Genomic DNA, 13464 nt, shown 5'->3' on the forward strand with positions numbered 1-13464 from the left:
TATGCTAAGAAAAAATGATTTTTCTTCTGCTGGTCTTCGGACTGGATAATGTACTTGGAAAATCCATCAGTTTACATCAAGACATGACAAATGAGGTAATAAAGAAATAAAGAAAAATAATTTTTTTTATGAAAGTGATCTAAATTTTTATGTAATTTCGTTTAAAATTTGATGTTTACTTTTTCTTTCTTCTTGAGCGAAACTAGATTTTGTAGCATTTTTCTTTATGTGGAACTTTTTTTCTGTTTAAAGGAATCAAACCCAAAAAATACTTATATTTTATAATTTTCAAACATTTTTTTGTAACTAAATAGGAGAGACATTTCTACTTTGGTGATTCAACGGACAAAGAAATAGAAAAGAACTACGTGCTCGGTACGTACATAAATATATCATTAAGATTAATTGGTGCTTCGAGTATTTATAGTTTATAATATTAATGTTGCTGATCCATTTTCTTCAGATATCTATCTACAGGGTGTCCTAAAAAACATGGGAATTCAGTGAGGAATTCGATATCGTCTTTGTTATAAATTAGCATTGTAATACCTAATTTCAAAAGCCATAATATTATTATGTCTGCTAGAGTTTATTTAATGAAAATAGTAAAAGACTGTAAAGATGTGTCTATAATGTCTCCGCAAGATGAAGAGTGAAGACGGACAAGTTTACTCTGTTTGTAAACTACAATTTTCTTGTTTTACTAAGTACAACCGTATGAAGTCAAAACATAAACAAACATAATGTGAACATAGCAGACGAAACTCTTACAAATTACAGCTTTCTCAGTAGGGATCACTATACTAAATCAAAGAATTATTTACAAAGACGATATCGAATTCGTCACTGAATTCCCATGTTTATTGGGACACCCTGTATATACTTTGCTTGTTTGGGTGTTTGTTTGTCTGTATCCACGTCTTTAAGGATGTATATAAATAAACGTTCCCTAGGGAAGGTTTATAGACTATCAAAATTTAAAAAAATTTTCTCCAACAAAATTTTATTTGCATTAAATTTTGAAAATCTAAGAATTTTTTTGTTTGTTATTGTTTCACAATGTATACAAAGAGAAAATGTTCAAGATTGAAATAAAAGATGGACGCAAAGAGTCCTAAAAATTAATGAATTTCATAAAATAAGATTAAAACAATTTCCTGGATTTTTTTTTCACTGGTAGATTTTGAGAAAAATATGAAATTCTATTTTTGGGGGATTTTAAAAATAAAATGTTGACTAACCATAAACCATCAACAACAATTTTGGCCTGATTGTTTTGGCCGTGTAGACGTTTATTGGCTACAACAACAAAAATGACAAAATGTATTTGTTTAAATCATTAGATAAATCCGCTCCCTTAAAATAAAAAAGCATGATTCCTTTTATTTCTACTTTTATATTTTTTAGAATTGGGGGAATATTCCCACAACCTGTACAATTAGACGTTTTTAATATTTTCTCCTGAAACACTTAATTTTGTGTTTTTGTTATATTTCATAAATAAATAATTTTTTACTTTTTACTTTTTTTCTTTAAGGTTCACTACGGAAGATTGAGAAGACTAATAATCTTCTAAGAAAACTTGTTGGCAGTGAAACTGATGATAATGAGTATATGTTTGAAGCTTTTGATATCAACGTCAAACTTAATCTAAAAAACAATGATAACCTCGTATCTCAACGTGCTAGTGTAGTCTATATGGGGGAAAATGGAGAAGAGAATCGGAAACGAGTAAATTCTAAACTGTTGAGCTGTCAAATGATCCATATTGATGAAAATGTTACAGCTGCAATCTCCAGCTGTACTGAAGGCAAATTCATGGGCTTTATAACAACACCGGAGGATACTTTTGAGCTGACTCCTCTTACAGATCGGCTGAAGAGCATGCTGTTTTTGTTCAGAAATACAAATGTTTTGAACATTTTTGGGGGCGATGAGGAGGTTTTAGTCAATGAACATTATATTGTCAAAAGAGCAACCTTCCCTAATTTTGATTCTCATGATTCTACAGCTTTTTCGGATTGGGAGGTTGAGGTGGATGATACTATTCTAGACATTGAACTATTTGAAACTGAAATGTCAGACACTTCCACCCCCAAGCTTATTGAAACAGCAATATTTTTCGATCACATTGCATACAACAAGTTTTCATCAGTGTATAGTGATGATGAAATAGAAGAACTTCTCTTGTCTTACGTAAACCAAGTTCAAGCTCTGTATCAAGTAAAAAGCCTAGGACAAACTGTTGATATAATGATTGTTTATCTGGAAATTCAAAAAACTGAACAGTTTGAGAACCATGATGGAGAAAGGGTAGCGTTGCTGACCTCATTCTGCAACTACAACTCGGTTATGAATCCTGAAGACGACCAAGCAAATCCTAGGTAGAGATGGGCATAGTTTTTTTTTGAATGAACAAAACGTTTGAGAACGAACAAAATTTTTCGTCAAAAAAGGGTGTCGTTCATAAGAAAAAATGAACAATGTGCAAACGTAATGGATTTTTCACAGAAATTAATGAAATTATCACTTTTTAAAAACGAATGAAAACAAAACAATAAGGAACGATTTAAAAACGATAGCTTTTTACTGAACAAACGAAATTTCCAAAAGATTTGGAAAAAACGAAATTCTTTTTTTGACTTTTTGGAACAAACTTTTAAAATAACAATAATTATGTACTGAACTAACGATTTTTTCAAACAAATATTCAAAACAAACACTAAACAAACCATTTTCTTTAACAAACGATTTTAATCAAAATATTTTACTGACAGAGAGAAAACGAACGAAATAGATTGAAAATGAATAAAAGTTTTATGAACAAACAATATAAATTTATATTGAAGGATTGAAAGATTGAAAAGAAATAGAAGTTTAGAGAACAAACAATATAAATTTTTTATTGAACGATTGAAAAGAAAGCGATGAACGAACAAAATGAAAAAGTGAATTATGGCAATCTCTAATCCTAGGCATTGGGACATAGGGATTCTTGTAAGTGGACAAGACATATGGGGACAGAGCAATGGCGTCAAGACGTACGATACTCTTGGTCTGGCAAGAACAGGATCAATGTGCCATCCTGATATCTCATGTCTGGCAGTTGAGTTTGGAGTGTGGGGAGCACTAGGAAACAATTATCCAACTTCAGGGTTCAGTGCGGCATACACGCTTGCACATGAACTTGGACATACGCTTGGTATGTCACACGATGGGTTCAATAATGAATGTGAGGTATTAATTTTATCTTGTAAATTGGGTTTAGATTTTATATTTAAAGTTTTTGATTATGCATTGTCTTTACCTATTTCAATGCTGCAAATTTAGAGCCATGGGTTCATTATGGCTGCAACCAGAGGGTCCCGTGGACAGACCGAGTGGTCTAAATGCAGTGCACAGAAATTGCTCCAATCTGAATCCCTCTCCTGTTTGTATGACAGACCGCATGAAAAACTAAAATGGGATCACAACAATACGATGGGTGTACCTGGACACTTCATAGCTGCAGGTCAGTTTAGAATTAAGTTTATATCAAGTAATTTCTCAAAGACATTTGTGGTGATTAGATTTGTAGTGGGTTAATAAAAAAAGAATGATGAATTTTGTGTAACCTTCCTGTTTTGTTGTCTTTTTGTAAAACTTGCGTGAGCAGCCAAAAGTCAATTTGGTTCTTTAAACTTCAAACAAACCGGGGGTTTAAAGGGAGTGTTCGCGAAAAATGAAAGGGGGTATAGTCTAATGCGATAAAAAAGCGCTTTTGATCGCTACTAATCTTACTTCTATCTGTTGCGTCTATAAGGAGAAACTTGTTAAAGACGTCTCATACCGAATAACTTAGCACCCTTACAAATTCAGAAAATTGCAACATACGACTTAGACCGTAAAAAAAACCATTCAATTTCAAACAAATCATTCAGATAGTACAACCTATAGCAATCGATTATCTTTCTCAACATTTGTATATAGTTTATATATTATAATATTTTGATTTTATGACAAAACTTTAGATGAGCAGTGCAAATTCTACTTCCATGACTCGGATAAGGCCGAGGTTGAGAATAATCAAGCTGATGCAGATTACTGCAAGGTTCTTAAATGCAGGTTAAATAATGTCTGAAAGGGGCAGTGCACGCAATTTTAATTGGTCATATATTCAAGTATTGGAATGCCCTATACATCTTTATCTTAACAACAATTGTTTTTTATCTTAAAATTTGTTGAATTCTGTAAAATGCGTTCTTTGTCTCGCTACAATGAAATCCGTATGTCACTTTTAAAGAAATGATCAGTTTTAAGATTAAACCCAGAGGATATTTTTGCAAAGACAAAGCTAAGGGTTAAAGGCTACCGTTGTAAGTTGTACATGATCCTCTATAAAATGAAAGGTCACTTGAAATTACGCCTATTAGTCTCTTTTAAAAAAATCAATGTTTTAAAATTTTTTTATTTATTAATTTTTTTACTTTTTATTTGCAGAAATGGGGAAACTGTTCAAGAGACTGGACCCCCTCTAGAAGGGACTAGATGTGGAGGAGACGGATCAAGGTGAATATTTTTTAGATTTTTTTTTTAACATTAACCTTCAAGGGGGAGCTTTGCAGTAACTTCCCATGTTGTAAAAAAATTCTCTGTACAGAAAAAAATTTGAATAAAAGTTAAAGAAGACTTTTTTATCCTTAATTGTGAACTTTTAATATCAGAACATTAGAAAAAAGATTAAACAAACATTTTTCAACCTGAGCTCTCGTATGAAAGTTCCACTTAAAAGTGCATCCAATCGGTTTAGCCGTGTTTTTGACGTTTATTGGTTTCAAACCAAGAAATAAGATGTCCATTGATATATCTATAGTTGGTGCAAGCAGGGTGAATGTGTTCCTATTCAAGCAGCTCAGTGGTCCTATGCACGAAAGAACTCTTGTAGATCTGGTTGTCTGGCTAAATCTACGGGTTACCAGGAGGTTAGAAAATACATTAGTTAAAGGAACTGTAAACGTAATTTTAAGTGGCCCTCCATTTGTAGAGAGGCATGTCGAAATAACAACTTTTGGCTGATCATTGTCAGTGGAGAAATTCGTATATTTCTCACTAAAGAATGTATGCAAACACTTGACAATGTGATTATGTCAACTCCAAGCTATTGACCTCACCCCTTTCTAGAAATTTCTAATATTCTATGTCCATACATGGTTTTTAAATATTCGAAAATTTTAATATTTTCATATATTAACAATGAAATGGCCGGCTGGGTGGGTGCCCCAATATAAGCCAATATTTTTCTCAAAAATGATGTTCCTTTCTTCCCCAATTTTCCGAAGTGGGGGATGCCCCCCTCCCCCTACAATAAATCGTTACTTAAAGGGAGTGATCGCGAAAAATTAAAAGGGGTTTAGGCTCACGGCGGAAAATAAGCGCCTTTGATTGCTGCTAATCTTACTTCTATAATTAGTTGCGTCTATAAGAAAATTGTTAAAAACGACTTGCACTGCACCGAAGAATGTGGCATCCATACAAATTCAGAAAGATGCAACATTCAACTCGGATCGTAAACAAATCAATTTAATACCAAACAAATCATTCAGATATTACAAACAATAGTCAGCGATTATTTTTCTACTTTTGCAACTTTCCGAATTTGTACGTTCGGACGCTACGTTCTTCGGTGTGACTCGTTTTTAACAATTTTCTCCTTATAGGCGCAACAGATAGAAGTAAGATTAGTAGTGATCAAAAGCGCTTATTTTTCCCCGTAAACCTATACCACCTTTCATCTTTCACGAACACTCCCTTTAATGCACACCGAATGGGTTTAGGGATTCTGGGGTAAAGTAAAATATTAAAACCCTAATTTGTTATCAATATTGTTTTAAAGGTTGATCGTGTTTGTTTGATTCTAGAAGGTTTTGAGGACCAGGTAAACTTTGAAATTTTTTTTATCAAAAACTAAAAATAAAGTGAAATATATATATACAATTCTTCTAAATCTAACACTCTCAGATCCGCGAAACAAAAACTCTTTTTGTCAAAATTTTCGGTTTATTTAACCATATTCAGGGCATATTCTATAGAAAACATACAAAATAAGAAACTTAAATACTAGATGTTTAAAATTTAAAAGAATTAAAAGATAAAAGTAACAATAAACAAAAACAAATAAACAGATTTCAAATGTGATACCTCATGCTTAAACTCGACCAAAGATTAACTGAATATAAGTTTGAATTTTATGAATGGTGGTGGTCAGATCTAGGGTTGGAGGGGGGGGGGGTGTGAGGAAAATAGAGAGAGAAAGGGATTGAAGAATATAAATATAGATTTTTTTTTTATTGAATAATAAATTGATAAAAGATTAATTATAAGTATTTTGAGTGTAAAATTCGCAAAATTTTTCTAACAATGTCTAACAACTTAGCGACACTTTACGATCAAAAGAAGGAAAAGAAAAAAGAAAAATAGTTCCACTGTATTTTGCTGACCCCTGTATCCTGGTAGGATTGTGAGGGTGCACAGAGCTGGGTTGAGCTGTGTGATGATGCTCATCTTTGTGGAACCAGGAGCTGTTCATCTTCACGCAGGTTCTAACTATATAATAGAGCTCTTCGCTCATATATGAAAATGTAAATTTGTATTTTGATTGAAAAATAAATTTATTATATACAGGGTGAGTCAAATAAATGGTATTAACGATGTCTTGCACAAAATCTTTTTAAATTTTATGTTGTTTGGATTTTAGGCAATAAAAAAAAAAATCATTAAGAAATGTCTTAGAAACATAGAAAAAAAACTATTTTTATTTTATTTAATTTAAGCCTAAAATCTAAGAAAATAGAAATTTAGAAAATTTGGTCTAAAACATCGTTAATCCATTTTTTTTCCTCTCACCATGTATTTTTTTATATATGTTAGCAATAGCTGTCCGGACGGCTGGACCAAATTAGCTGAATTTTTTTTTTTTAACTTAGATCTTTTTTTTAATTCCTCGCGTGACAACGACAGGCACTTAAGCTATAGTATTTGATATTATTAAAGGAACTGCAGACGTTATTTATTTTAAAAAGTCAGATCTTGGCCGATCAATAACGGTTCTCTTTAAACCTTAAATTAAACCCTGTTATACAATATTAGAAGTAGAACCCAAACTGCAGAGTTAGCGTGTGAAAAACATGCTAAATTCTATTCTGTTCTTGACGAATTTAATCCTGTTGGGAAACCAGCAAAATATTCTGAAGACAAACCATGGCAGGTATAGTGTGTTCGTTCTGATTTAAAAATATTTCTTTTTTAGTTTTGCAAAATCAATTAGCATTTTTTTAAATTATTTTTCGTGAGGTTTGTCTTATGACTTAGGTCATATTTTATTTTTAGATTGCGCATAAGATGACATTTCTCAGCTTAACAGATACAAATTACGCAGATCTTTGATAGCTATTTTAAAATTAAATAAGTTGTGAACATTGGATGTCTTAAAGTCAAATTTGGGTTGATTGCCTACATGAGCTATTTTTTATTCATTTATCTATAGTGTGTATTTTCTAGGCCTGTTCTGTATACTGTCAGACAAAGGATGAATCGGAGTGGATTTCACCACGTGGGGTTTTCTTCCCTGACGGCACGTGGTGTCATAATGATGGGACACAAGATTATTTTTGCAGGTATCTTATATATATCTAAAGTTGTAATCTCTATTTGTCTGACTGTTTGTCCGATCATAACTCCAAAATCCTATAACCGATTTGCCTCAAATTTTGATTTGGGATTGTGGGAAAACCACGGGAATGTTCATAGCTTGGTTTTGAGGTTTTAAATTGAGTGGGTAGGCTTTTATCGAGAAAAATAGCTAAAATCGTAATTTACGACAATGTGCGGGTAAACGGCGGAAGTAACAATGAGTACCCAAAGTTGTAATAAAGTTGTAATCTCTTTTTGTCTGTTTATTTGTCCGATCATAAGTTCATAACTCAGGAACCCCATGGAACGATTTGTCTCAAATTTTGATTGGGAAACTCGAGAGAGCCACGGGAACGTTCTTAGCTTGGTTTTGAGATTTTGAGTAAGGTCGACTTTAATAGCGAAAATTTAGTTTCCTAGTAAAATCGTTAAAGTGCGGGTAAACGGCGGAGTATTTTATAGTAACCTGGGCAGCCCAGGGTTCCCAAACTAGTAAAATATATATCCGGACGTCTACATTAGAACATAAAACGTGCTGGTTCACATAATCATATCTATAACTTAAATGTTGAGTAAGTGGGCTTTAATAGCGAAAATTTAGTTTCCTGGTAAAATCGTTCAAGTGCGGGTAAACGGCGGAGTATTTTATAGTAACCTGGGCAGCGCTGGATTCCCAAGCTAGTAAAGTATATATCCGAACGACTACATTTGTGTATAAAACGTGCTGGGTCAAATAATCATGTCTATAACGTAAATGCTTGTTCCGGTTTAGATCGTGCAAGTATTGAACTGAGTCCAAAACTAAAGAACGAAAAGTTTTGACTTAAATTTTAAGTTCATGGTTAAATGCCACTTCTGACTTAATTTAAACCTGAACTTTAACCGTGAGGTTAAATATTTAACCCTGTGGTTAAATATTTAACTCGCCGAAATCGACGAGTCAAAATTTAAACAGAGGTTTAAATTATATATCTTGAAATCCTGCATTTTCCCTATTTGTCTATTATTCAATCATCATTCAGCTACAGCTGAGAAAGCGGCATTCAACTTAACGATATATTTAAAAATGAAAACCTTGTTAAAGAAATTTCACGTTTTAGATAAATTAATTTTTGGATGTAAACCCAAAAACGGTTGTATGTTTTGTTTCCAGTTACGTAAGAACAGCTGATTAGCGATGGTTATGTAATATTCTCCGTAAATCCTTTTCTCTGATTGGTTCAGATTTTCCCGGGAAATTCAAATTTAAAATTGAGAAAGTTTAATATTTAAATAGCTATTCATTATTTTACAGAACTTTTAACCTCGAACTTAAAATTCGCGCACTCTTTAGTTTTAGACTCTGGTGTGACTTTTGCAATTTTTAAATACAAATCAGCTCCGATGTTTTTCTATAGACTAAATTTTTTTTTGCTAGCTGTGCTCACAGATTGTCTTCTTTAATATTTTTGAGTAATGTCACATCACTATTTGATAAGTAATATTTTTATACATTTTTGTATCTACATATGAAAATGCCCCGGAATATTTTTGGGAAATTTTATCATCCGTTGCAAGATCTAATAAGAACGATGATAATTCCACTGTTAACTGGTTATCACTGTATCTTGAAAATATAAAGTAATATTTCATAAGGAAATACCAAATGTCGTCTTTTTCTCGATAATAATTCAACTATTTTGTGTAGCCTGTGTAAAATTTAATGTATTTTTGTATTTTAGGAACCATTTATGCTTAGCAAGTAACTACACTGATACCCAGAAGTATTACAATAATAACAGACGACATCTTTAAAATCAAATTAGAAAATGTAAAAAATGTTTGTTTACATCAAGCGCATACAATCAATACCAAACCCAAATGTTTTTCTTCAAACTGTTAAAATTTGTAAGCTATTTATTTGTGATTTTAAACAGCTTTTTTGCACTTTGAAAAAAACTGTTGAATACAACACCAAAATCCAACTTTTAAAACGTTGTAACTACATGTATTTAAGATTATATTGATTATTGTTTTTTTGTTTTTAGATCTATTCATCCATACTTTTTTCTTTTCTTTTTCTTTTCTTTGTTTACATAGATTCATTACTGTTAAAAATATTTATAATTTATTTATTAATCTTCACAATAAAATTGTTAAAAATGAGAGTTTGAAAATAATAAAACCTAAAAATGTTTGTTTCTGTTGAGATATTAAGATATTTGTTGTACTGTTTCCATACTGCAGGTGTACTTCACATATTTGCGCTATCTAACCTGTTGGGCCCTGGAACATCATTTGAATGAAAATCTAAAATTAATATTAAAAGAAAACCAAATTATGAGATAAGCTGGTTTCATAATTGACCAATGATCATTTCACATGATTTTCCGTTATAACTATAAATCAAATGATGTTTTTTATTCACCTAATTAATTTTATAAAGTTTATTTAACAGCTTTTAAAAATTTGAAATTGAAATGGATATTCTAGGGAACATACTATATTAATGTACTCTACTGCATATAATTTGTGAACATTTTATACATGATTTGTACACTTTGAACTCCCTTTCAGACTGAAAGGGACTGAAAAAATTCATACCGAAGGATTCTGCAAATTCCCCTCTACTTTATATTCTATTCTCTTTGGCTAAGATACATTGATTGATAGGATTAAATGTTGTCTTGGTTCATGGGAGTAATATAAACAATTACTACTTTGCAGTACGTGTATTTTTATAATTTAGGAGTGATGAAAACACAGACAGTACACATTCATTTTTGAAACTAATTTGAAACTAGTTGCGTGTATTTTTATCTTATTTTTAGCTATAATCCCTAAATATCTGTTTTTGGTAAATTAATTACTTGAAAAATGTTATTATTGGGAATATAAAGCTTATCAAAGATAGATAATCTCATCTTACGCTAAACTAAATCTCCAGTTTTGTAAATCAGTTGGATGTTAAACTTTGTTATGTTTAGTCGAGGGTTTTATAAATAAATGTTGATGAACCTCTGTCTGATGTTAGTTGTAAACGGTAGTTGGACATGAAGAGAATATTTTGAAAAATATTATGTTTAAATATTATGATTTTGTACCAACCTTGTAAATTCTCTTTACAGAGTTTTAATAGCATGTAACGTTATGCTTTTGCTCTACGATTTTGTTGAACGTAAAAATTAGATCAAAATTAAGTGCTGCAGGCAACTGTGAATTAGACATAGTTATGACTAAAACGGCGTTTCAGACCTTAGTAAGACTTAGAATTGTGAATTTTGAGTTAGAATTGAATCTTAGAATGTGTCTAAGTCACATTTGTTACTTGGAAGTTAGAAAGTGTTTTAGAATTTAGAGTGTCTTAGACATAATTGTGACTTTAAATTTTGACATAGAAATTGTCTTAGACAAGTATGAGTTTGATATAGAATGGTGAGTTAGAACGTGACTTAGACATAGCTGTGACTTAGAAAGTAAGAATTTTTCTTAGAATTGTGACTTAGAATGAGTCTTACACATAGTTGTGACTTAGATAGTGTCTTAGAGATAATATGGACTGAGAGTATGACGTTGATGTAATTGTGACTTAGAATATGTCTTTCCATGACTTAGACATGGGTTTGAGTTAGAATTGTGACGACATAGAATGTGTCTTAAAGTTGTGACCTAGAAAAGTGTCTTAGACATAATTATGTCTTATCAAAGACTTTGCTAAGACTTTGTGTATTATAAGTTTTTCTTTCAATGGTAAATCAGAATGAGTCTTAGTCATAGTTGTGATCATAATAAGTCTTGGAAAAAGTTGGAACTTCTCAGACATAATTTGGGCTCAATATGGCCCTGTCTTAATTGTGACTTAGAATGTGTCTTAGACAGAAACCTGTCTCCAAATTAAGAATTTCTCTTGAATTGAGTATTAGACATATAGAATTGTGACTTGGATAGTGTCTTAGACATAATCTGGTCTCAAAAGTATGACATTGATGTAATTTTGACTTAGAAAGTTAGAACTGTGACTGCGAATATGTCTTTAAAAAAGTGTCTAAGACATGAGTTTGTATTTCAATGGTGACCTATCTGTATCTGTGACAGTTTTGATGCTTTAATATTATCAAAAAGGAACATTTATGATGCGTTCCAACAGTCGAATTGTATTTAAGAGATTTCCAAGTGTTGGGTTATGCTAGGTTCGCAATAATAGCATCCAAATTTACACTTCAAAGCATCTAACTTGTCCAAATTGATAATATATATAATATGTCTGCAGAAATTTAACATTTGTATTATTCGTATTTACCTTAAACAAATCAGATTTGAACCTAAAAGTAAATAAGGGAAGCTAAATATTGTTTTTGGTTTAGATAAGAAAGGTTTGAAAATGCATGGAAAAGTCCACCCTGATGTGTAAGTATACTGTGTGCCCTGAGAACTTTTGTATTGTAAATCTAGGGATCAACCGTTCATTTCCAGCTTCTGCAGATCTACGGTTTTTATAGCTGTCACTGTTAAGATTAAGATTAAAAAGATGTGTTTTAAAATTAGAGTGATAAAATACAAATTCAAACTTAGTTTCTGTCAAAACACTGTTTAAACATATTTTTTTCTATCTTTTGTGCTTTTGATGAAAAATTTGCCATTCGAGTTTATAAAAACCAGATTAAAGGAACTGAGTCTTTGCCACAAACTGTCCTTTTGGATACCCTCTGACCTTGCAATCCAAAGTCGTAGGCCTGAGGTATTTAAAACTATGAACTCTGTTTAATCAGATAATCTAAGTTTTAAATATGCAACAAATAGGGATTAAAAAATTTGAGGTTGTGATAAAGACTTAATTCCTGTAATTGCAAATACTCTGCTGTAAAGTTTGGAAGTACGCAATTTTAAGCAAGAATAATAAGGATGTTGTCTTTGATAATCTGGCTAAAAGGTTGAAGGTCATAGTTGCAAATCGGAGAATTCAAATGCGGGTGGCCCTCACTGCAAACCAAGATGTACAGCGCATTCACTTAAAATTAGAGTATTATTTTGCCAACCCACGGGAAGCCCTAGTACATACATTTGAATTTCCGAGCCGGATCAACCTTTCCGGTCCTAGTTTGTATTGTATCACCCGGGCATCGGATAAATGAAGCAGATACTCAAAGGACTATCCGGTGCAACAAGGTTGACGTGGTCAGACTTTAGGTTGAATTTACTTTTACTGAAGGGTCAAGGGTGCGTGAATTACGTTCCTTTAAACTATAGAATTGGGAGTAAAATTTGACCAATGCTAGGGCGGACAACCAGTTGATTCTTGCTCCAGGGGTACTCAGCTTTGCTGCAGTAGAGAAAAAGGTAAATTTATTCACATTTACAAAAATAGGGATAGGGTTAAATATGTTCTTGCCTTTATTTTTTGTCATCATAATCGGAAAGTTTAAAACTATTTCTGAAAAAAAGATACAGTCGTCTTCGTATATAAATTATTTATACAAAGCACTCAAACAGCATGGATGCGCATAACACATATATGCTGTCAATTAATAGGTTTATTTTGTTTGCTTGTAAACCTGTAGTATTAAAAAGGTTGTGTTATAAATCAAAACTTAAAGAGAAAAATCGTTTTCACTAATTTGTTATCGCCGAACAATCTACAATTCAAAAAAGTTTTGGTTCATCAAAATTTATTTGTATTTTTTCAGCAAGAAGAACGTGAGCCCTCTGAAGTCTCTGAGAGTTCTGAATCAGGAACCTTGATGTCAGCTCATGCCATGAAACTATTCTTTTATACAATCAATCTGGGAACAGAACATGGACAGAAACTTCATACTTGTC

At 32.0% G+C, this 13464-nt stretch overlaps 1 protein-coding gene and 1 long non-coding RNA gene across 3 annotated transcripts; both read left to right on the forward strand.

Annotated features, from left to right (window-relative positions):
• Nucleotides 1–9716, forward strand: LOC111715818 (A disintegrin and metalloproteinase with thrombospondin motifs adt-1). 2 transcript variants are annotated; one of them, XM_023491197.1, is made up of 13 exons: nt 1–95; nt 315–375; nt 1538–2384; nt 2976–3237; nt 3331–3511; nt 4011–4104; nt 4480–4548; nt 4853–4961; nt 5873–5914; nt 6493–6575; nt 7126–7243; nt 7537–7652; nt 9390–9716. In XM_023491197.1, the coding sequence occupies exons 1-13, from the start codon at nt 15–17 to the stop codon at nt 9460–9462; spliced, it is 2136 nt and encodes a 711-aa protein (XP_023346965.1). In that variant the 5' UTR covers nt 1–14; the 3' UTR covers nt 9463–9716. The 2 variants fall into 2 exon arrangements, with proteins under 2 accessions (XP_023346965.1, XP_023346966.1); XM_023491198.1 differs by lacking the exon at nt 7126–7243.
• Nucleotides 9717–12013: 2297 nt separating this feature from the next.
• Nucleotides 12014–13464, forward strand: LOC111715817 (uncharacterized). Its single transcript, XR_002768318.1, has 3 exons — nt 12014–12054; nt 12924–12984; nt 13332–13464. It is a non-coding gene; the product is annotated as an uncharacterized LOC111715817 (long non-coding RNA).

This window comes from Eurytemora carolleeae, unplaced genomic scaffold (genome assembly GCF_000591075.1).
Source record: "Eurytemora carolleeae unplaced genomic scaffold, Eaff_2.0 scaffold1876, whole genome shotgun sequence".
Lineage (NCBI taxonomy): Eukaryota > Metazoa > Arthropoda > Copepoda > Calanoida > Temoridae > Eurytemora > Eurytemora carolleeae.